The sequence below is a fragment of the Dermacentor variabilis genome, chromosome 6 (genome assembly GCF_050947875.1).
Source record: "Dermacentor variabilis isolate Ectoservices chromosome 6, ASM5094787v1, whole genome shotgun sequence".
NCBI classification, from domain to species: domain Eukaryota; kingdom Metazoa; phylum Arthropoda; class Arachnida; order Ixodida; family Ixodidae; genus Dermacentor; species Dermacentor variabilis.
In genome coordinates this window covers 60,675,207-60,697,302 of record NC_134573.1, presented here as the reverse complement: position 1 = coordinate 60,697,302, position 22,096 = coordinate 60,675,207, and the positions used below count along the sequence as shown (strand labels likewise).

The 22,096-nt window shown below is 45.7% G+C and overlaps 1 protein-coding gene across 1 annotated transcript in view; it reads left to right on the top strand.

Moving 5' to 3' along the window:
• The window catches only part of Der-1 (derlin 1), a 34,333-nt gene extending 13,215 nt beyond the window's left edge, over positions 1-21,118 (top strand). Inside the window, exons 5-8 of the mRNA XM_075695080.1 lie at positions 295-390; positions 3,210-3,262; positions 11,235-11,345; positions 20,001-21,118. Of these exons, the coding sequence (XP_075551195.1) occupies positions 295-390; positions 3,210-3,262; positions 11,235-11,345; positions 20,001-20,148 (408 nt within the window). The 3' untranslated portion in view covers positions 20,149-21,118. The remainder of the gene's footprint in view (positions 1-294; positions 391-3,209; positions 3,263-11,234; positions 11,346-20,000) is intronic.
• The last annotated feature ends 978 nt before the right edge of the window (positions 21,119-22,096 follow it).

Below are 22,096 nucleotides of genomic sequence, written 5' to 3'. Positions count from 1 at the left end.
TCTTGTGCATCGTGTGACAAGCTTCAACCATACATCGTTAAAGGAAGAATGACTGAAACACTATTTCGACTGTTCAAATCGTTATGTGTTTCATTGCTAGAGAGGACACAGATTCTGGGTAAATATGTAGGATTTTCTTTCTTTTTGATTCTGTTATGCTTAAAGTTGCCCTGTGTGTATCATCCATGATGCACCATACAGTGGAGGTTGAAAAAGTGCTTTGCAGTGTATCACTTAGCTAGCTAATCACTGAGAAACTTTGCTTCAAATTTTTGCATTGTTGCTGCACAACAGCTTCTCATGGACCCCTTGGTGCTGAGTGTCCTCTACGTTTGGTGTCAGCTCAACAAGGACGTCATCGTAACCTTCTGGTTTGGCACCCAATTCAAGGTGAGTGCATGAGATCACATTGTGTTTCAAGGTATGTAAAGAGTCAAATTTATAACTTTCCAAAACATATTCTACATGGCAGCAGCCAAAGTACACAAAACTGCAAACATATCACTGACGTCATAATTATGTTGTTGGCACCCCAGTTTAGAGTATAACAGTATTTAGGACATAACATTTCAAATAGGGGAAAAAGTTAATTGTAGGTTCAACTTTCTGGTGTGCCATGGTTTTCTCATGATAGCAAAAAGTCTGGAAGCATGCTCTGTATATTAAGTGCTGTCTAACTAACGTTATTGGAACAAATATATGCACATGGAAGTCTAGCATCACTCCCAAATTTGTGATGTTCCACTGTCATTGTTGAATAAGCTTGTTTGGGATCATTTCACAGTTCCCTTGGTCAGCTCCTGAGGCATTGCTAAAAAAAAAATTCCACATTGCGTTGGCTGCAGTGTCTTCATAAATTTGTAAGCCATAGGCCATGTCATGCCAGAATTGCAATTTTTGTCAGATTTTCAACGCTAAGCATTACTGTGCTTACTCAGTACAGTGGAACCCCGTTCATACGTTTTTCACCGGACCGGGGAAAAAAAACGTAACAGCCGGGAAAACGCAACAGTGAGGAAAGCTCCGAAAATGAATGAAAAAAAGTGCAGCTTCAACTATAGACAATTTATTTCCACAGAGTGCGCTTAGGACCTAAAAAAAAGTCCAGAATTGTGGCTTGCCGTTTCTTTCGCTCGCTAGAAATCACCACACGTTTCTCAATAGCCTGGAAGGCCGCATTGCTGTCAGCGTCGCTGTGAGGTGCGACGTACCTGCGGAGGAGGTCCAGAGCCGCAACGGCTTTTCGAAAGCTACGATTTGGCAACTCCCCGGCATCATGCGGCTCGTGCATCGCAGTCTGCGACTTCACTCGCGACCGAGATCCCAACGATCTCGGCGATGCTCTGACACTCTGACGTCCCGACAACAACATCCACGGCGACGTAGTCGTCGTATGTGACCGCCATTTTGGCTTTTGGCGAGTTTTGGCCGGGCTTGGCTATGGAGCTGGCTGCAAGAAGCCGCACGCCAATTCGATGGCGGCCTCTCGAACTGGCGTGCGGCTTCTTGCAGCCAGTTCCATAGCCAAGCCCGGCCAAAACTCGTCAAAAGCCAAAATGGCGGTTGGAGCGCGTTGCCTACTTTAGCCCAGGCGGGTTCGGGGGGCTAAGTTGCGACGTATCATGCGGGAACGTTTTCACAGCTACGACGTAACAGCGGGGTTCCTTATACATTGGATCCTATGGAAGCTATGCCGGGACCGGATGAAAACGACGTAGCAGCCGGGAAAACGCAGCAGTGAGGAACGTAACAGCGGGGTTCTACTGTATACTTAGGAGAGAGACCATTGGAAGTTCTGCGTGCTGACGGCCTCCCTGTGGCCGCAGAAGACTACCTCAAGCATATCCCTTTAGCAAGACATTTATGACATTCGCACTAGATGTCCCCATTGTCCGAGCCTGAAGAACCGCTTTTGTAAATCGTTAGTAAATTTCTGAGCTGGGGAAAGGAAATGAATTATGTTTCCCATGTTCACTGCTTCCATCCTGATAAGCATGAAAACTTTTCTTAAGGAGACACCAAAGGCAAATATTAAGTCAACAAGGGCAGTTAAAATACCATTCCAGAAACCTCGCAGTGCTTGTTTTGTGCTAAGACTTAGTTTAAGAGAAAACCCTGTCTGCGGGGTCCGCATACCCTAGCACAATTCAAGACGCCTGCCCCCAAGTGGGAAGTGGTGACCTTGCAAGCGTCATCAGTGCCAGACAGATGGTGCTATGGTTCTTTTGCGCAAGAGCAAATGTGCGGCCATGGGGAAACCGAGCCGCCAATACCGAGCGTTGCATTCGCACCTGCAGCTGCGTTTCGTCAAGGGGCATGAACCATTTGGGTATCCTGCGACATAACATGGACATGGAATTCTCTTCTATGTGCAGTTTGCAAGTTTTGCGAGCCAGCAAAACTAGCCCAGCACTGCTATAACGAAACTACTGAAACGTGAATGCACAGGCGGTGCACAGTCGAATGGAAACAAAACCTTTCGACCGCTCACATCATCATGAATCAATGAGTTCTCTTTTCTAAAAATTTAATAGAACTGGACAACTAGCTCTACCTTCTGTCTTATAGTTCAATGCAGTTATCTTTTTATTATGAGTGCTTGAGTACTTGTGACAGAATTAAAATTAGGAGTGCCGATGCCGTCTGGCTAGTACTTGAATATCCCGGTTGAGTTGCAAATTGTGTCCTACATTTACCTAAATTTCTCTATTACTAAAGCTTTGTTGACTGTAATGTTGATGCCTTAGACATTCTCAAGCAATAATCTATCACCTTAGCTCACCTAGTATATGCCTTTAGAGTCCTTTTAAAGTACCTTGGACATTGTGGCACACAGCGTATTAGTGTGGACTGAAAGTCCACTGAAGTGGCCGCCTGAGCCATGTGATGATTACTGTTGCTGCAGACCAATGTCAGCTTTACTGGACCACACACACATAGTATAAGGAACAGTAGTGCCACTGATCGTGAGCCTAAAAAGAAAGGCAAGATGAGAACAATATAAACTACTCATGCATTTGTCAAACCGAACATGTAGTACTCTGATTGACATGTCGCCGTTTGATAGTTTTCGTACTTGCATCCATTTATTTTTTCATTTTTGTCCAAGTTTGTGTGTCACAGTATGAAAGCAGAGCACCGCAAACACAGCCAAGCTTTCTTTTTTTACTTATTGCTGTAATCTGTTAAACACATGCCTTCTTGTCCAGGCAATCTACCTTCCCTGGGTCCTGCTTGCATTCAACATGATAATCAGTGGCGGGTGAGTTGACCAGTTCATGCCATTTCTCCATCTGATAAGGCCTCCCTGTAGCTCTTGGGCCTTTTGAGCATGTGAAAGTGGGTAAAGAGCATGTTCCAGTGACTTCCATAAGAGATATATACAAAGGTGTCATAACGCTGGAACAATTGACGATGACTAAACAACAGACAAAGCATGTTGTCAACGTGTGTCCTTCCTGTCTGAACTTGAACTTTATTTGTATCTATACAACGTACAGATGATAGGGGCACAGACAAAAAGCCACAAAATCGGCTTGACAAGGTCTGTGTCCCTTATTGGTTTCTTTGGCAACATGTAGCAATGCATGCATAAATACAAGAGGAACACATGTGTTGGAAAAACAATATAAATATAAACAACGCGTGGATAAATGGGACTATTTATACAAAGTTACTTTCACACAGCAGCGAAAAATTGACATGAATGCAGAAATTGTAATTGTCATACAAGTTACGAAAGACAGGAACAGGAAAACAACAAAATACAGACATTAATCACTTTTCGTTTATGGGTAACATTCACAGAAATACAAAATTAAATAAGTCGCTGTGCAATTACAGCTGAGAATGCGTGTACATCGGAACAAAACACAAAGAAAAGCACTAAGCATACACGTGAATGACAAATATGAGTGGCAAGTTTGGGCACCTAATTGAAATGATAATAAATATGGCGATTAATGAAGAGAGTTAAGTAGAGATGGTAGTTCATGGCGCAGCATTTGATTCCCGTAGTTAGTTCTTGAGTGCGGAATATGCAAAGTTTCTCTGTGACGTGTACTGAAACTGCTTGTATTTAATGTTAGCCTTGACAAGTGTTCAAGGAAATTAGTGCTACCTTTTCTTTCTGTTAAGAAGTGTTTTAGCAAAATTGTATTGTAGACCGTTCTTATTGGTGCTGTATCTAATTGACAAAAAGGAGGATGACTATGTGCATCGAATGAAGCGTTTGAAATCGCACGTATGGCTTTCTTTTGCAGTAAATATAGAATATTGATGTTATTGCTAGTGGTGTTGCCCCATACGAGGTGACAGTAGTTAACGTGAGATAAAAAAGAGAGAATTATAAGATAGGAGCTTCACTCTTAATGGTAAAAGGAAGCATAATCTTATTAGTATTCCAACAACTTGTGCAAGTTTGTTAGCAATAATGTTAACATGGTATGTTAAATGCTCATTCCACAGCATATTCTCTTGCAATATGACACCTAAGCTTTCAACCGATAGTACTATGTCTATGAAAGAAGTACCTATCCTTAGATGTCCGTCAATGCTATGCTTTTTGCTTTTTGGCTGAAAAAGCATGCCTTTTCTTTTGGTAGTATTAATAGTTAATGAATTGAATAAGCTCCACTTATTTATTTGGGCTAGTGTATCATTAGCAACACATAGCAATTCGTTCACGTCCATAGAAGGTCTGAATAAACTAGTGTCGTCGGCATAGATAACAAATTGTGTGCCGGTATTGATATTAGTTATGACATTTATATACAGGTTAAACAATAGTGGTACTAGTATGCTTCCTTGAGGAACTCCAGCAGATATAGTCAAATTTGTTGGACAATTGTTTCCTACGACAACGGTCTGATACCTGTACTGCAAATAACTTCTAATTAAGTTCAGGAAAGTTCCCCTAAAGCCATAAACATCAAGTTTTGTTAGTAGAGTATTGTGGTTAAGGGTGTCAAAAGCCTTCGAAAAATCAATAAAGATGCCGAGAGTAACTAAATTGTCTTCAAAGCCTCGCAAAATTATCTCTTTTTGCATCAGTAAAGCTATTTCTGTTGAACGACCTTTTCTAAACCCATACTGGTAATCTGTAATTACATTGTGCTTTTTACAAAAAGACGTTATTCTTGTATTAATCAATTTCTCGAGACATTTAGAAAAAATAGGCAGGATCGATATTGGCTTATAGTTTGAGAGCTCGTTTCTGTCGCCAGATTTGAAAAGTGCTGTTACCTTCGCTATTTGCATGGCCCGAGGAAATATACCATTCGCCAGTGAAAAATTGCACACATGCTCTAAGGCGGCAGATTAGGTCTAGAACATGTTCTAGATAGACCGGTCTAGACAGACTGGCAAAATGCGGCAGCGGTGACGGCAGCACTGCCACATCTCTTTGTAGTGCTCACACACAGGACAGCACTCATATGAATGGGCCTATATTTAGCCCAATCTGTACTACTGCTACATGTGTCCTGGCTGCCGGCTTGGTTCCTAATGGAATTACTTGGTGAAACAACAGACGGTACCTAAATATCCTCAGTTCAACAAATACACGTCTTCAAGCACACAGTTCCTGTAAAAAACGCAAACCTCTGCTCATTTAGCTTCTTGCCGAGTAAGGTGAGCCGGTCTTGGAGATAGCGCAATATCGAGGAGCCGGCATGATGAAAAGTTTGCCAATTCTGGAGACAGTGTAATCTACAGTTACGTGTACAACGAGAGTCACATGGTACAGGTTTTCATATCTTGCCGATTCACCAGGCAGGCATGTAATCGCTTTGCTCTGAAATTTGTTGCCGAAGATTATTAATAGTCTTACAGCATTAATTAAGCGCTTCATGTATATTCTAAAATGTGCGTTGTAGCTGCGTAATTTTTATGGTAGCACAGTTGAACCCACTTATAACAATATTCAGGCGCCACGAAAATTCCATTGTTATAACCAATAATTGTTATAACCGGGTTACATGAAAAAATCAAAATCTCGGGATGGCAGAGCTGTTGTGAGAAAACTATAATGGCGGGGAGGCCAGTGCCCCTCCCCGCCACCTTCCTCCACCCAGCTGCTGATTGTGTTCACTCGTTTAACTGCTTCCTGGGCACTCTGATCGTTTGTAACAAGCCGCGGCTGTCGGCGTTAAAGAATGGCACCGCTATAACAACTTCAGAGAGGTGTGATGGGTGGCAAGCGATATGCGAGTGGCGCCGAGGCATCTCTTTGGTGGCCCCAAAAGGGGCCTTTTAAAAATTGCTAGAACACTGCCACGGCAACCTGTCAGCTTGAGAAATCCAGGAGAAACGCTAAGGTTGGATCGCCACAAGCATATCGACATATACTTCTCACTGGCTTGCACGAGAAAACCGTATGTCCCTCAGCTTTGCATGCTTTACGCGAAGCTTGCCGACATCCTTCTCCAAGACCTCCAGGTGCTCCACGTAGTGCAGCAAAAGATTCCTCGTGAAAACGAAGCACCGTTGCAACTGAATCATCTGCCGGCCCTCCTCTGAGGACAGTGTTGAGGCAGCCTGCCCTACCTCGTCATCGCTGCCGTCGTCACTGTCGCTATCTGATGCAGACACGTTCACGACGATCGTCTCATCGGGCAGCCTTCCCTACAGCAATAGTCCCTGCCCTCGCTATCTGATGCAAGCACGGTCGCGACGATTGCCTCGTCGATTAGAAGCACTTCGTTTCCAAATCTACAGCCGTGTGCTTTCTTTTCACTGGCAACGTCGTGCATTGCTGATGATTAGCAGGCAGATTAGCCATCTTCTGTTTTGGCAGCGAGAAACCGTGTGGCCAGGAATGATTTCGACGCAAACAACAAAGACCAACGTGAGTGATAAGCTGTTTGCAGAACTGCGCTGAGTGAGGAGCCAGTGATCAACATGCAAGCAACCTGCAAGCAGCACAGTTGGTGCAGTCCATTCGTGTTTCGGAGGGTTGGGGGGCATAGAGCTGCGGGCGCAGCCGAGCTGTGCGCGCAGCCCATTCGTGTTTGGAGGGGGGGAAGGGCGACGGGAGAGAGGCGCGCAGAGATGGCTAGAAAATTATCATGCGGTGGCTGTTGCAGTAGCAGCCCATCGTGCAGCAGCTTGAATTTATCGTTTTCTTTTTTTTATTTTTAAGGATTTCGCCTTTCACTACCGTTCGGCTCGGACACCCTGCAGCTAAACTTCATCGTTATAACTGATATGCAGCATCTGGGCATTGTAGTAAGCGGGTTATTTCACCATAAAAACATACAAAAGCTGACAGTGCAGCAGCTTCTCATTGTTATAATCGATACAGTCACCGACCGTTTATTCGGACCTCACGGGGACTGCGGAAATGTCCAAATAAACAGGTGTCCGAAAAAGCAGATTAGGAAAAAAAAAAAGAAATCCTTTATTTCCACGCACTTATTCGGGCTCGGCAGTAGGCTTGAAGAAATCGTGAATGCGCCGTTGCATGCTGTTCCGTTTGCGCAATCAGATAAGCCTGAATCTCGAAGAGGGTCGAACGATCACTATAGGCGGCTGAAAACACAGTCACTGCCTGTACACACTTCGCATGCGATGGCAGCGTAGCACATGGTGCGTCATCTTCCGACTCAGAGTCATCGTCCAGCGATGCAGCAGAAACTTAACGAATAATCTCGCCGTCGTCGAGTTCTGCGCATGTCAGTACAGCAGTGTCAGCACCTGTGAAACTGTCAAATGAGACGGTGTCCGGAATCGCAATGCAACTACTGCGCAGGTCACAGCAGAACATTTTTGGCGTCAGTAGGAAGCACATCAGAAGGCGACAAATCCTAAGCCTCCCGGCACCCGCTTGCCGGCATTCCTCAGCGCAGTCTGCGTGGGTACTGTCAGTGCCATTAGACACTCGACGCGATGTTTCCATATGCCATGGTAAATCACCGCAACCTCGACACAGCACACAATGCAAACTTCACCACGGCGTCACGCTGACACCAGTCGCACAAACGAAAAATGTGGCCTACTCGCAGCGTCGTGCACGAAGAAACAAATCAGCTGCTGGATTGTATTGACATGGTTTACTAAGCTGAGACCAGAACTGCTGTGGCCACGAACCAGGCAGAAACGAAGACGATGAGCTGCCATTTGCAGTAGTGCCACTTGGTGGTGCGGGAAGGAGGCTTCGTTCAAAACAAAAATGGCGCTGAGCAAGTTGAACCATGCACCGGTTCATGCACCATGCACCGAGTCGGTGCATGGTGCTCTCGATCGAGTTGGCTCAAGGAGTGTCCGAAAAAATCAGAGAAGAGGTTGCAACATGTCCGAACTTTCGGCAGTTATACATTATGGTATATGGGGAGAATGGGGGCGGTGCTGCGAAGCAGACCAAATAATTGAGCATGTCCGAATTTTTGGAGTCTGAAAAATCAGTCGGCGACTGTAATTTGCAACAGCAGCTTGTTAAAGAAATCGGTCTGTATGTGTCTATGTGCAACCTATTGCCACCTTTGTGAATTGGGATTACTTTTGCGACAAGCCAGTCTGAAGGTAATGCAGCTGCTTGAAGCGATGCTGTAAAAATCCTGTGTTAAGAACGGAGCTAGTTGGGCAGCAAATCGTTTTAGAAATGTATTGGAAATATTATCGAGGCCTGGCGTTTTTTTGTGTCAATGTTCAAGAGCAGGTTCAGTATGCCTGGCTCAGTTATAACTACGTCAGGCATCGCTGAATCGGATGCAAAGAAAACATCACTTGGGCAGGGAGAGCGTGTGAACACGGATTGGAAATGGGCATTAAAAGCGTTAGCAATAGTGCGTGCATCACGGGTAAGAGATCGTTTGATTTCATTTTGCACTATTGGGTTTTCAGGTTTTGACAGATAGCGACAGAATTTGTGCGGCTGACTGTGCATGAAGTTCATCAGAGTATTCGAGAAAAAGTTCTCTCTCGCGTTTTTTAATTCGAACTTCAATGCAGCTGGAAGATGCACGATTTCCAGTGGGTTTTGTTTTTTCCTGCGCATCCTTCGCAATTTTCTTTTCAAGTGGATGATACTGCGGGTTATCCAAGGTATTTTTCTATTTGTTCGTTTACGTATTGTGGGGATAAAATTTTCTTCACAATGTTTTATGGCACCCTTCAATTTCACCCACAATCCATTAGCATCATATCAAGGCAGTGGTGTGAAATCCTCAAACACAGTTCCTAAATAATCTATGATGCTGACGTCATCTGCTGTTCTTTAAAATCAATGTAAGGATGATCTTGGTGACCCGCCTGTGATGGTTCATTGACGCACTCGCTCATTACGCGAGTGTGATCACTATGCTAGTAAATACAGTAAATCGTTCTTAGCCTGTTCGATTCTACTGATACAAAGCATGCTCATTTCATTTACATCAACTTGATCTGCGGGTTGTCGATACCTTTAGGCGCTGTGGTACCCACGTCAAATCAAATAGCCCAAAAGTGTGTTCTCTGTAATGTAAGCAACAGAAAAAAAATGCTGCAGCACTGCCATCACATCAAAGTGGCCGCCTCGTACACGCTTCGAGCCTAGCTGCCGTAGCTTTCTCCATGTGTTATAGTATGTGTGCTTAGGCAATGCTTCCTTTGGCTTAGCTTAGTGCACTGTCTGTCTTCCAGTCTGTCTTCCATGCTGATAAAGCCTTTGCTTTATCAGCATGGAAGTACCGACTGTAAAGACATGCCGAGTTCATCACGATGCTGCCATTAACAGGAAGGCGATCACATGTTTGGAGATAGAATGAAATCGGGCCGCATCACGGGTGTTCAGAGTTCCCAAAGCGGGACTGGCGCAAACAGGAGAGGCGTTTTACACTGGCAGCTGCTACGTATGGTGCAGCCACACAGCCCCTAACTTGAAAGCGATCTATGATGGTGGCAAGAGTCTGTGCATCCAGGTGCACCACGCTGTGTTCTTGTAGCTTAGGTTGCATCGAAGCAAGAGGCCTCATAAAGGCTTCGAAGCAAGAGGCCGCACAAAGGTCAATTCCTTCGCTCCTGCCACTGCGCTTCCTCACTCCACCGTTTAAAGAGTTTCCGCGGTTGTTGAGTGAGACGTGTTCATGTTTGCTTGCGTGCGCATGACACCATGCTTGTTAAGGGTACACTAAAGGCAAATACTATGTCAAGCTAAAGGGATAGATTAATGCTCGATTAGTGCTATCGTAATCTATGCTTCACCTTTCGGGCGAAACTGCAACTTTCTTTATTTATTGCAACTTTTGTGCATTGGGAGTGAATCTTTTTTTTCAAACGAGAGAAAATTGTATTTCTGTATAAAAGAATGAGGTGCGCGGTACTGTAAAGGACTTTTCTTTTGTCACGGAAGATGGATGCACGTTACAATCAAGGGCGCGTTATAATTGAGTAAATACAGTAAGCAGAGGAACAGCCATTGAGAAACACAGACATTTGTCTAGATCAAGAGATTATGAGCAACACTGAGCACTCTCCTAAAGTCTTAAATATGTAGATATTGTAGTGGGTAATACGCATGTGGCACTGTGTGGACTGCCACCGCTGCGGTGCGAGACCCGAGCTCGGGCTGTTGATGCGAAGCACTAGGACTCGTGATCTAGAGCTACCTGCGATCCCTCGAACGAGCTGCAATAAACCCCATTTCAATATGTTGTTCCTATGGATTGCTAAGGCCAGGTCATGCGTCAATTCATCTAATTACGTTGTACAAGAAAGCCCCTTCCTAAATCGATGTTGACTAAAATAAAGGAGGTTATTGTGTCCAGGATGAGACATGATGCAACAATAAATCACGTGCTCCGTAACCTTACACGTAATGCTGGTTAAGGACACAAGTCCGTTCTCCTCATCTCTGTTTCTCTGCCCACATTTATGCACTCGTATATGCGAGCCAGTTTCCAATTACCAGGCAGAAAACACTCATTTGCCATTGCATGCCTCACATCACAAGCCACTGTAGCCATGGTCATCCTCAATAAACAGCACTCAAGAGTGGCGCTCACACAACCCATGAATGCTGCCTTTGGAAGCCTTTGACAGCAGTTTTCTGCTTGGAGAACAGTGATGTATAGGTAGTAAATGAAATAGCTCCGCCTGAACATGATACATAGGTAGTAACTGAAATGGCTAAAACAAGGAATTTAGACTTGTGTCCTTGTCAGTATGTGTTGAATATTAACAAAGCACCACAGCTTTCGCTAAAATTGTGCATGTATTGTCTGCCCTCCTCCTATCCCTCTGCTTTCATTTTTTTTCAGGGGCCTGTATGAGCTTATCGGCATCCTGGTGGGACACCTCTACTTCTTCCTCATGTTCAAGTACCCACAGGAGTTTGGTGGCCGCAACCTTCTCCAAGTGCCCTCCATCTTGTGAGTGGGAACGCCTGTGCCAGTGCTGGCTCACCTTAGTGCCCATTGGGGCAGGTTGCCATTACTGACTCACATAGGAGTCATCTTGCAGGGGCCGGCAAAACATTTTTCAAGGCATACTAAAGATAAAAAATATTGAGCGGCACTAGTAAACTACCCATCTACGATATTTGCAATATCTGCTCTTACCATGATGGAGACTTCGCAAGGTTGGAAAGACACAAAAACTGAAGATGAGGGCCACCTTTATGTTCCCATACCAGTTTGCCATGACAGTGTGCATCTGGACACCATCTGCTCATGCCAAGACTATTCTGTGTTAGTAAAGATGGGCCATGTAATATTTCAGAAGAGGGAACATAGCAAGCTTCAAGAACCTTTACTGAGCCACTAGGGCCTTAATACTAAAGATTACTTTGAAATCCGTGATGTCAGACTGATATACCTGAACTGGCGTTCCAGCATGAAATTCAATAGCTGGAACTTTGGCCTTCATGTTTTCCTCCTGTAATTAGTTATTTTCCTTGAGGTGAAAGAAGCACAGTGAAAGAAACTTAATTAGTTGGAACTGATGTAGTGTTCCTCTTTAGTGGTACTTTAAGAGTAAATTAATATTGTGAAACACGGCACTAAGGAAGATGAAGGGTGTGCAAAGGAACAAACACGAGCGTGAGCATCATGCCGTCAGTGCTCCTCCTATCATTTTGTTCACTGCTGACCTCGTTTGTATTGGTGCTCCATTGCAAGATCACAGAACCAGTTTGTCTGTCTTTTGGTTTTGTGATATCCTCTTCAGCCACGAAATATGTACTGTTTATAAATGGTGTCAAGGTTACATAATTTTATTCCATAGTGCCACAGACTTCATTGAAAAGAAAGTCAAGGTGGTAGGCTGATGCTTTGTTCATATGTATTCAGTGTGTCCTTGTAATTACAGATTAATGAAATATTGATTTATTAAACATATGTCGCCTTTCCTTTCATGCAACAATTCAATCAGTGGCTCGAAGTTCATGCACTAGTTAATTATTGGAAGTTAATCATTTATGATTTCTGGCAATATGCAGCATGCCAAACTTCCTGTCAAACGTGGTAGGAATGCCTTCAGCAAAGTGGAAATTACTGCACGTAACAACACTCAAAATCTTTACAAAGTGTTGACAGTTACTTTAGCATAGACTAAAGAGGATGAGAGAGAGAGCCTGCACGCTAATGAGACATTAATTAAATTACTTGACATTCTGATTAGAATGTGTTGTGACTTCCTATTACTTATTTTCTCCCACCAAAGGTTGTGGGTACAAGTCCCACCAATATTCGTGGGTTTGACCATCAGTGGTGGCATCATCATTTTTGGTGCCATTGAATTTTGGTCCCACCAAGAGTCGTGTGCTCAACTACAACCTGTGGTCGTGGGTTCGACTCACACCACAGGTTGTGGGTTGCACCATCAATTTTGGTGCCATTGAATTTTCGTGCCATAACACCAGATGGTCAATTTTTCTGTGATGCCGGACAACGGATTTGTCGACCCATGAGGCACCTAAGGCTTTCACCTTGGAACATCTCCATTTGAGGATGCATGGCTCTTCCACATCATAGCTTCGGGCAGCAGCTTTGTTCCCCCCCCCCCCCCTTCTTTTCAGCGAACCTGATACAGTAAAATGTTGTTAATTTGGATTTCATGCAACCAAAGAAAGTGTCTGAATTAAAGAAAGTCAAATTACCGAGAGTGTCAGCAAAACAATAAACATATGCTTACTGCATCTGCACGCTTATATTTACTAAATGTATCAGCAAATCCTGTTTCTATTTTGTACAAAATCAGTGCAGAAGCAGCAGTTCTCATCATCTAGACACTAATTAGCGCTCGCAGCAGTGAAGGCCTCATGACTTCCTTCGCAGTGCAGCCGCGGCACACATCTTCATCTGAGACACACTTTTGACTACTGTGCGCACATCGCAATTATTTTTTCACCATTATTTCAATTATTTTTTCATCATTAAAGCTGGATGCCAACAGATCGTTGGTCCATCACAATGTAGCTGGTGCTCTTCATCCTCCTGAGCTTTGCACGGAGTCCTACGAAAGTACTGTTTACCGCCATCGATGCGATCATGGGTGGTGACTACGCAGTTATGAAGACACATGGCCGACATAATCTTACGCACAGTGGTAAACACATGAATAAAGGCTTTAAAGGCACAGATAGGCACGAAACGTCCTGGCGTTGCTGTCATTGGTGTACAATTTCCGCTGACGACTATGGCAATCTGGACTCCACCGTTTTAGTTGGATGCTAGCACCATTGTTTGCTCTTCTGCGTCGCACCATTTGCAGCGTTCCGCACAAACTGAGCTCAAAAAGTTATCTGAATGAAGCGATGTACGACCAAATATCTTCGAATTAATAAGAGCTTGATTCCATTAACAAATTCACTGAGGATTGCGATATTTCCTAATATGAAATTTGAATGCAGCTGTATACGTGTTTTCATTTCGCGATATATTGGCGGGCGCGGACAGTCTTATCTCATGCGGCGCATTGCAAACGAAGGAAGTGTGGCATGACTGCCTTGCTAATCGAGAAAATGCATGAGGCAACATACCGGTGACACGTGGGCACAGCTCAAAGTAGCCGCCACAGACAGGCCTCCACTCATGCAACGCATTGCTTTGACACACTCACCACATGTCTTATTGATGGCATCATCGTGGAGTGATTGTCACTGCAGAAAGCCCCGTACACACAAGTGGCAAAATGTGCATGACACGCCGTCGGCGTAAAAACACTGTTGTGGCAGTCACGTGACAACTTGAAAGTCTCGCCTCCCTTCTGTAGGTGCGAGATGTCACTCACGTGCTTTCTCTTTCGTCTGCTGAGTGTTCAGTGCTGTGTTTACATTCTTCATCCTTTGTTCTTAGCGTGAGTCATGTCTTGCGAAGATGACGACATTGTTGTCACCGATCATAATTGTGATGGTATGCTCTCTTCTGTGGCGGCATCTCCACGTTCCAAAGTCGAGGAGGATGAGGTACTGGGTTTCGCCTCCACGTCCTTGTTCAGAGTCTGTTTTGTACAGAATGTGATATGGTGCACCGCCTCCAAAAACTTTTCCATCAGGACATCTCTGTTTATACTCACCTCGAACAATAACAATCGAAACAAGTGGGAGCTTGACCATACCAGGCAAACCGAACAAGCGAGAGCTGGCCAGAGCAAACGTTAGTACGAAATGAGCAGTTCGGCTGAGACCAGATACGAGTACGCATCGAGTGGTCAAGCAGGTTCGCATGACACCAGTTCCCGCACGCACGTCACCGGAAGGGCCACTCTCATTGGTCTCCGCCGTCTGCGGCTCACGTCTTTCATCTCCCACTCCGCGTTCGCTCTTTCATCCTTCACTGTTGTCCTCATTCACTCAGTTACACCAATGCTCACCGCACAAACAGGCGCCCAAGAGCTGCGCTCTAATAATGCGTACACCTACTGGAACCGAAGGACGAGTTCAAATTATCCAATTTTCTGAATTATCGAGGGTCAAATTGAGGTTTTACTGTATAGCTGGATTCGCGTGGCAGACATTATCACGGACGAATCAGTCACATATCATGTGACATAAACCGGACCACTCAGCAGCTAGCATTCACTTGACAGTGGATGACGGTGCAGGCGGAGCAGCCCTCGCATGGGCAATTGGGACAGAGGAAATGGGACCGAGCTGAAAAATCCCAGTAGTTATTTGGCTCTCAGCCGTATTGTGAAGCACTTCATGTGAACCGAGGGAGCATAGCGGAAATGGGGGACGTATGATATGCAGTCCGCAAGTTCCAAGTCGCGATTTGCTCCGCCATGTGAATACAGGTTTATCTTCAGCTTCTGCTGCGAAGTACGGCCGTTGAGCGCAGCTCATCATGATCCAAGTTCTCGTTTTCCAGCACTATTTGCTAACTGTTGAATGCAATATGGCCATCGGCTGAAAGGAGACGACCATGAGGGACAGGAGAAGGGAGCTTCGACACTCAGGGATGGCAAGATGACTCCCTAGAAGATAATGAAACTTCAAATGGTGGAGTACCTTCTCTTGAAGTGCTACTTTGCAGCAGCAGAGCACCACACTGCCGTGAAGCCATGCCTCAAGGCAAAATTTGCGTACAACCTGCACCCTGACTTTACTGTAAATACTGTGAAGATGGTGCGGGTTACAGTCAGAAATAAGGTAAACCTGCAGATGTCAGTGTGCAGCTGTTGCTCTGGTGAGTCCTGTAAGACACTCCTCCAGCTTAGTCTATTCTGTTTCACAAAACTACGCGAAACTACGGATAACGTTCAGCGATCCGATAACTTCCCCGAGAGCAGGTGCTCGGGAGGGCTCATAAGCGTCGTCGTCGTCACTGTCATCGCACATGGTCGCATCAGCGGTAGCTTCACTCTCCAAGTCTGAGTAGCATATTTGGTGATCATTTTCAAAGTTAAGATATTCAGCGAAGCCGACTGCACCGGATTCGCTATCCTCTACACAGAGTGCATTGATGCAGTCGCAATACTCGGCTCCTTCTTCATCAAGTGCACATGAATAATAAGCATCAGCATCGACGGTGCTTTCCTTCGAGAAACCAACGTGTCCAAAACACTGCATGATCAAAGTGGGTTCCACTTCCTTCCATGCATACACAATAAGACATATGACCCCGAGGGGGTCGATGGAGTACTCCTTGCCATTGTCGTAGCAAAGGAGCATGCGCTTGAGCAGGTGGTGGCGGTAAATCTTCCTCGTGTGGTGAATGACGCCTTGGTCCATTGGCTGTGAGATCGACGTGTTGTCCGGAAAAAGAAATACCATCCTGATAGCTTTCAGGTGTGGGATGTCACCATGTGCCGGACAATTGTCAACAACAAAGAGTACATTGCTGCCTGTGGCCACGAACTTGCGATCAAGCTGCCGAACATAATCTTCAAATATTGTGCCTGTGACACAGGCTTTCTTTTTGTGCCAGTAGATAAGCTCATCCCTTGGTGGCAGCCATGCATATTTAAAGCAGCAAGGCTTCCTACTCTTTTCAACTACAGTCGAACCCGGCTATATCGAACTCGCAAAAAAACGCCTATCAGTTCGATATAGAGCATAATTCGATATAAGCCTGCTAAATAATTGGATGTCATAAAAGCACATACCATTTATAAAATCACTTTATTGATTAAACTAGCTTAGTTTCGCACGAAACAGTCCTGCATTTTCTTCTGCTTTGGCAATTTCGCTGCCTGCGACGCACGCACTTTTCCACATTGAGGAGTCGGAGCAGCTGAGGCCGCAACTTTCCGCATTCGCACAGAAGCACCGGACTAGTGCGAGCGTACCAATCACTTCGGAGGATGTGGGCCAAGGACCGTCGTTGCTTTCGTCATTGTGCCCACTTTCACTTGTGCTCGGTACGATGTTGGCAATGTAGTCTTCGTTTTCGGGCTCTCCCGTGGTCGCGACACATCATTTGCGCTCACAAACTCATCCACCGTTGATTCGTCAACAGCTTCCGAAAATTCTGACAGTTCGCTCCAAACTTCGGCAACACTGGCGACGGCTTCGTCGCATTCATCAGAATTTACGGTCATCACCGAGCACGCGGAAGTCGGCACGGCTGAAGCAATTTCAGATTAACCACTCGTACACGGCCGTGCATACAGGTCGGGCACCACGGGCACTGGGTGGCGAGTTTGGACGCTTTAGCTCTAATCTCCCCCTTATTCTTCAAGATCGTGCCGAGAGTGCTCCTCGGAATCTTGTGCTCTGCGGGAACATCCGACTTCTCACCGCGTTCGACACGATTTATGATTGCGAGCTTCACGCCGAAAGGCAAATTTTTCCGCTTCATCACGGCAACACTGCGAGGGAAGGCCTACAAGGCGCACACAAAAACAGCGAGACAAGTCGCACTTTCGCCATCTTGCATGACGAGGGCACAAGGGCATCTGATTGGCTGTCTGAGCAAGCGCTGTGGGCGGGCCAGGATCATTTTTTGCAGGGGGGGTGCCGATGGCTCGTCCGAAGCAGCGCGGTCGGGCGCAGTCACGGTAGGGAGAGCGGTTGGATGGAGCCGCGCAGCCGGATTTTCTCCGCCACCGCGAGGGAAAGCCAACTTCCGGGGGCACTTTCCGCCGCTTGACGTTCGATATATCGGTTGTTGCTGCTATTTTTGTTCGATGTAAGCGTAATTTTTGCGATATATACTCATTGTAACTATATCGTGTCCAGAAATTGTTCGATATATAGAATAATTCGATGTAAACGGGTTCGATATAGTCGGGTTTGACTGTACGAACAGTAGCAGCTTGTGTTTACTGCACGTGTTCGTGCCGAAGTTAATTCTTTCCTTGCCCTGCTTTCGACCCTTGACCGCGGTGTCCTTCGCTGTGAACGTCTTTGTGGGCAGCATCCTGTAAAAAAGGGCTGCCTCGTCGAGGTTGTTCACATCGTCTGCACCGTACTCGCTAAGCAACGGAGCCAACGTATTTCTTCCAGTCGTCAACGACGCTCTCATTTGCGCTGCCGCTCTCGCCACAGACGTCTACGAAGCCTAAATTATTGCGCTCTTTAAAACGTCTGAACCGTTCATTGCTACACTTCAGCTCTTCGTGCCCAAGTTGTAGAGCCAAGTTGTTGGCCTTCTCCAACAGTATCGTTTCATTGATGAGAAGGTGGGCTGCATTTGCTTTCTGCAGCCAGCAAAGTAAAGCTGATTCTACATCTTGATACGTGGGAGCCCGTACTTGCAACCGCTTCGAAGAATATGTCTTACTGTAGACCTTCAGTACCTTCGGCTTGTTCTTCAATATTGTGGACAACGTCGAGAGGGGCATGCTGTGCCTTTCAGCCAGCTCGGCTTGGAACACGTGTTCTTACCTGCTTCTTGGATCAAGCAGAACTTCTGCTGCAGCGTTAAAGTCTCATACTTTAGCATCTTCACTCACTGGCACCTCTGCACAGTTCAGAAAAAAAAAAAGAAACACTAGCTGCAACACCCCTAACCACGGCACGCAAAGAAATGGCGCAGACTGGCGTTGCGCGTACATATGTTGCCGCAGGCGGAGAGAGAATGGTCGAATGGCAACCAGTGGCAGTGGCACGAAACACGCGCTGATGCTGCGACCGCGAGGAGCTTGTGGACTGGGAGACGAGAGCACATGACAAAAACCAGTATGCCCGCTGCGTTGCAGTGAAGCACGTCTTCTCTGCAGGCGCGCGTTTCGCCGGTGCACAGGGCATACCGTGGACTGATTTTTGTGCTAGCAGCACTACAGGTCAGGCGCTTCGTCTATAAATAATCACAATTACTATGTGGTGTCGCCTCGCATCTCCGAATGGCCGTCGTTTCGTTGGCTTTGCAGTGAAATGGGGGTCGGGAATTCTCGCATAGCACCCGAAATCTTCGAATTAACCGGGTTGGCCTAGGCCGCCGGTTCGAATTATCCGGGATTTCAAATTAACCGAGTTCTAATTAACGAGGTTTTACTGTATATACGGTATGCATACCGAATGGAGGTGACATCCCAGAAAAAGTGACGCTGCAAGTGCTATCTTGCCGTGGGCGTCAAAGAAGCTGCAGCTCAGGTCCATACTTCGCTTAGAATTGACACATTGGGGATGAAATCACGCGAGTATCTCCCTTTCCGAATGTTCACTTGTGCTCTCATGATTCACCAGCACCACACTTTCGGGGCTAGGCCCTTAGTGCCCCCCCCCCCCTTATTTTGATAGAGGTGTACTGCAAGAACGCTTGTTTACTTTGGGTGCATCCTAATGAGCCCTGGATAGTCAAAATTGTTTCCAAGATTCGCATTACAAAATATAACAGAACCCTTGTCTTGCTTTGAAACTTTGCGACTACTGTATGTGAATAAATCCAGCGACTTGCATGAGAAAGCTGCATGTAGTGTGAGAACAGTATGACATTGTACTTTCATTCAGATAAACTGAACACTGGCAAACATGAGCCTGCAGACGTCAAATGCTTTCATTATGGAGTGAGCGGCACCTGGTTATACAGGTCACTTCGTTATAAGGTTTTGTCATTTAAAGCTTTAAATAAGGCAGGATGAAACAAATCAGTTTATTCTGACTAGGCTGAGAGGTTGACCTTCAAAAAATCAGGACAGATGCCACCAGCAGAAGCGAGCACCTGTCTTACAGTTGTCACTCGCAGAATTTCACAGCTTTGCACCTCAAAGTAAAAGTGCAGAGAATTCGGTAGCCTGTTCTTTCAGCACTGACTGTAGTGCATGTAGCCACATGTCTCAGTTTTCTGTGTGTGTCTCTGTTTGCACTTCAGTGCCATAAATTTCAGTTTTCCAGTGCATAGTATTGATCTGGCTGTGTACCTTGGCAGAACCTCATTCTTAACGACAAATGTGACGAGGGACCTATAGAGTTTTGTTTAAGAGTTTAAGATGAAAATTTGTTGTCAAATTCTTCATTATAATCGCACTCACAGTACATGCACAAGATAGGAAGCTGGCCAGGCCATATTGTTCCCTGTGTTATGCAAGTAATTTCGTAGTAAAAGCGTTTGTTCAACTGAATTGGTGGTGTTGGCATAGTGAAAATTACATTGAGACCATTCTCTTGACAGCAAACCCATTGCTTTCCCCTTGTTGTGCAGGTATCGCTACTTCCCAGACCGCGTTGGTGGTGTGAGCGGCTTTGGCCAGGCTCCAGCGCCAAGGAGACCGGCAGATGGTGGCAACAATGACCCCAATGCAGGAGGCGGCTGGCACAACTGGGGAAGGGGCCAAGTACTCGGGAACTAGGGTCCCAGACAGCATCGCTCCGGACGCACCCTTCTGGAGCTACCCGCAGTGGGGCACAACCCACTTTCCTGAGGAGGGGGAGCATGGGCAAGAACCTCGAGTTCACCACGCGAGTGTGGTGGCAGTCACGTCAAAAGCCAAGTGCATGGCGCTGAACACCATTCCTTCCTTGTCGTGGTGTAACCCCTCCCCCCACCTCTTTCCTGACTTATGTGACCCCAGTCTCTTCCCTCATTTCCTTTTTCGTGCTGGGCACGAGTTGGTGATAAACTTCAGCTTTAACCACATAATGCTAGGGGAAGAGGCAAGATGTTCAAAAACAGAAAAGTAGCACAAGCGTTCTTGCGACGAGTCGGGCCAGTATTGTTAGAAACGTGTGTCGCACAAGGGATTGTCATAATCAGAGCCAAGCCTTATATATAAATTATTTTTCAAGTGTGTTGCTCGATTTTCCTGTCTTTCAAATGAGTGCCATGCTTAACAATTCTCTGGAGCGACATCAGTTGACGTAACAGTTTCTGGATGCTTTGGATCAGCTGTTCCAATCATACTCTCAGGCCAGAAAATTTAAAATAAAATTTGCACCTTTTTTTCTTTAAGCGAAGCCCATTGGTTGATGCACGTATAGGTGTTGCTGCAAAGCAACTGTAGTGAGCACCTATAATTGTGTTTTCTAACCTTGGCAGCTGCTGATGTTAGAGCGCCTCGAGAATTGCTGAAAGCTTGCCGAGTTTTTGTTTGTTGAACACGGACTGAATCGCACATGCTAGGTTGATAAAATGTGTTGTGGTTGAGCTTGCAGTCACTCCATTTTCTTTCTGTCACGGACGACCATTTCTGCCGATTACAACAGCTGCATTAGGCTTCTTTGCTTCGCAGCTCAGCTTTACTTGCTTCGATTGATCTGAGAATGTGAGCAGATCTTTGTTGGGATATGTATTGAAATAAAGCAGTTTTTTATTTCATGGCAGAGGAGTGTGTGTGTTTGTGTGTATGTGCGAAATGACGTAGTCAAGTGCAGCCATATTTTATTAAAGCAATACCGTTGCTTTGCCTAGTTTTTGTGGTTGGTATGTCTAATCTAGCCTCATAGCACCACGCCAGCACATCGAGAGTGCGAGAGGCATTATCGTACCAAGTAGAGACAGCACCTACTCTGGACGCACCTTGAATGTTATTGTTTAACCAGAGTGGTTCGCCCTATGCAGAACAAGATGTAGAAATACTGTAAGATGTTTTTTTACATCAGAATGTGCAACAGATGGCCAGCATCACTCGATACGCTGGAAGTGAGCTTCACCTCAAGCCTTGTATATGGGGTGAAGCACGTCTATGGTTTTGTATGGAACTTATCCAGTAAGTTATCGTCTGATCTGAAACAAAGGTGTGCATTGCATTCGCTCTACATTACCTGTGTGATACCACTGCAACCGGATTGCTCTCACTCCTTGTCCCTTGACCTTTGCTTTCAAAAGTTGGTTGGCCAGAGCAAGTAGTGCGTAAACTGCTACTTCATAGTCCTCAGTTCTTGCTCTAACCAACAAATGATGCTTGCTGCCTGCCATTCAGTGGCAGCCGAAGGCATTTAGCTGGAAATTCTACGTAGAAGTGAAACTCTGCAAGAAAAAAGTATTTTTCTGGTATGTTGCCTGTAGACAATGCTCGTGCATCAAAGGGTGGAATCACAGCCGAGTGCGTCTCCGCTGCAGCACGACTAGGAGAGAAGGGGAGACAACTTTGGGGCTGATTATTTCCTAAACGTTGGCCGGCACCCACTGTTGGAAGGTGCTGTTCTCGCCCCATGGCCCAATTCCCTGACTGCAAGGCCTGCAGCAAAAGCCTTGGTGGAGTTCTACATGCTACTGTGGCTGGACACATGGCATTGGCAGAGCTGCTGTGTAATGTGCATCCATGCCTTTGTCATCGTCACTATACCTTAGCTTCCCTT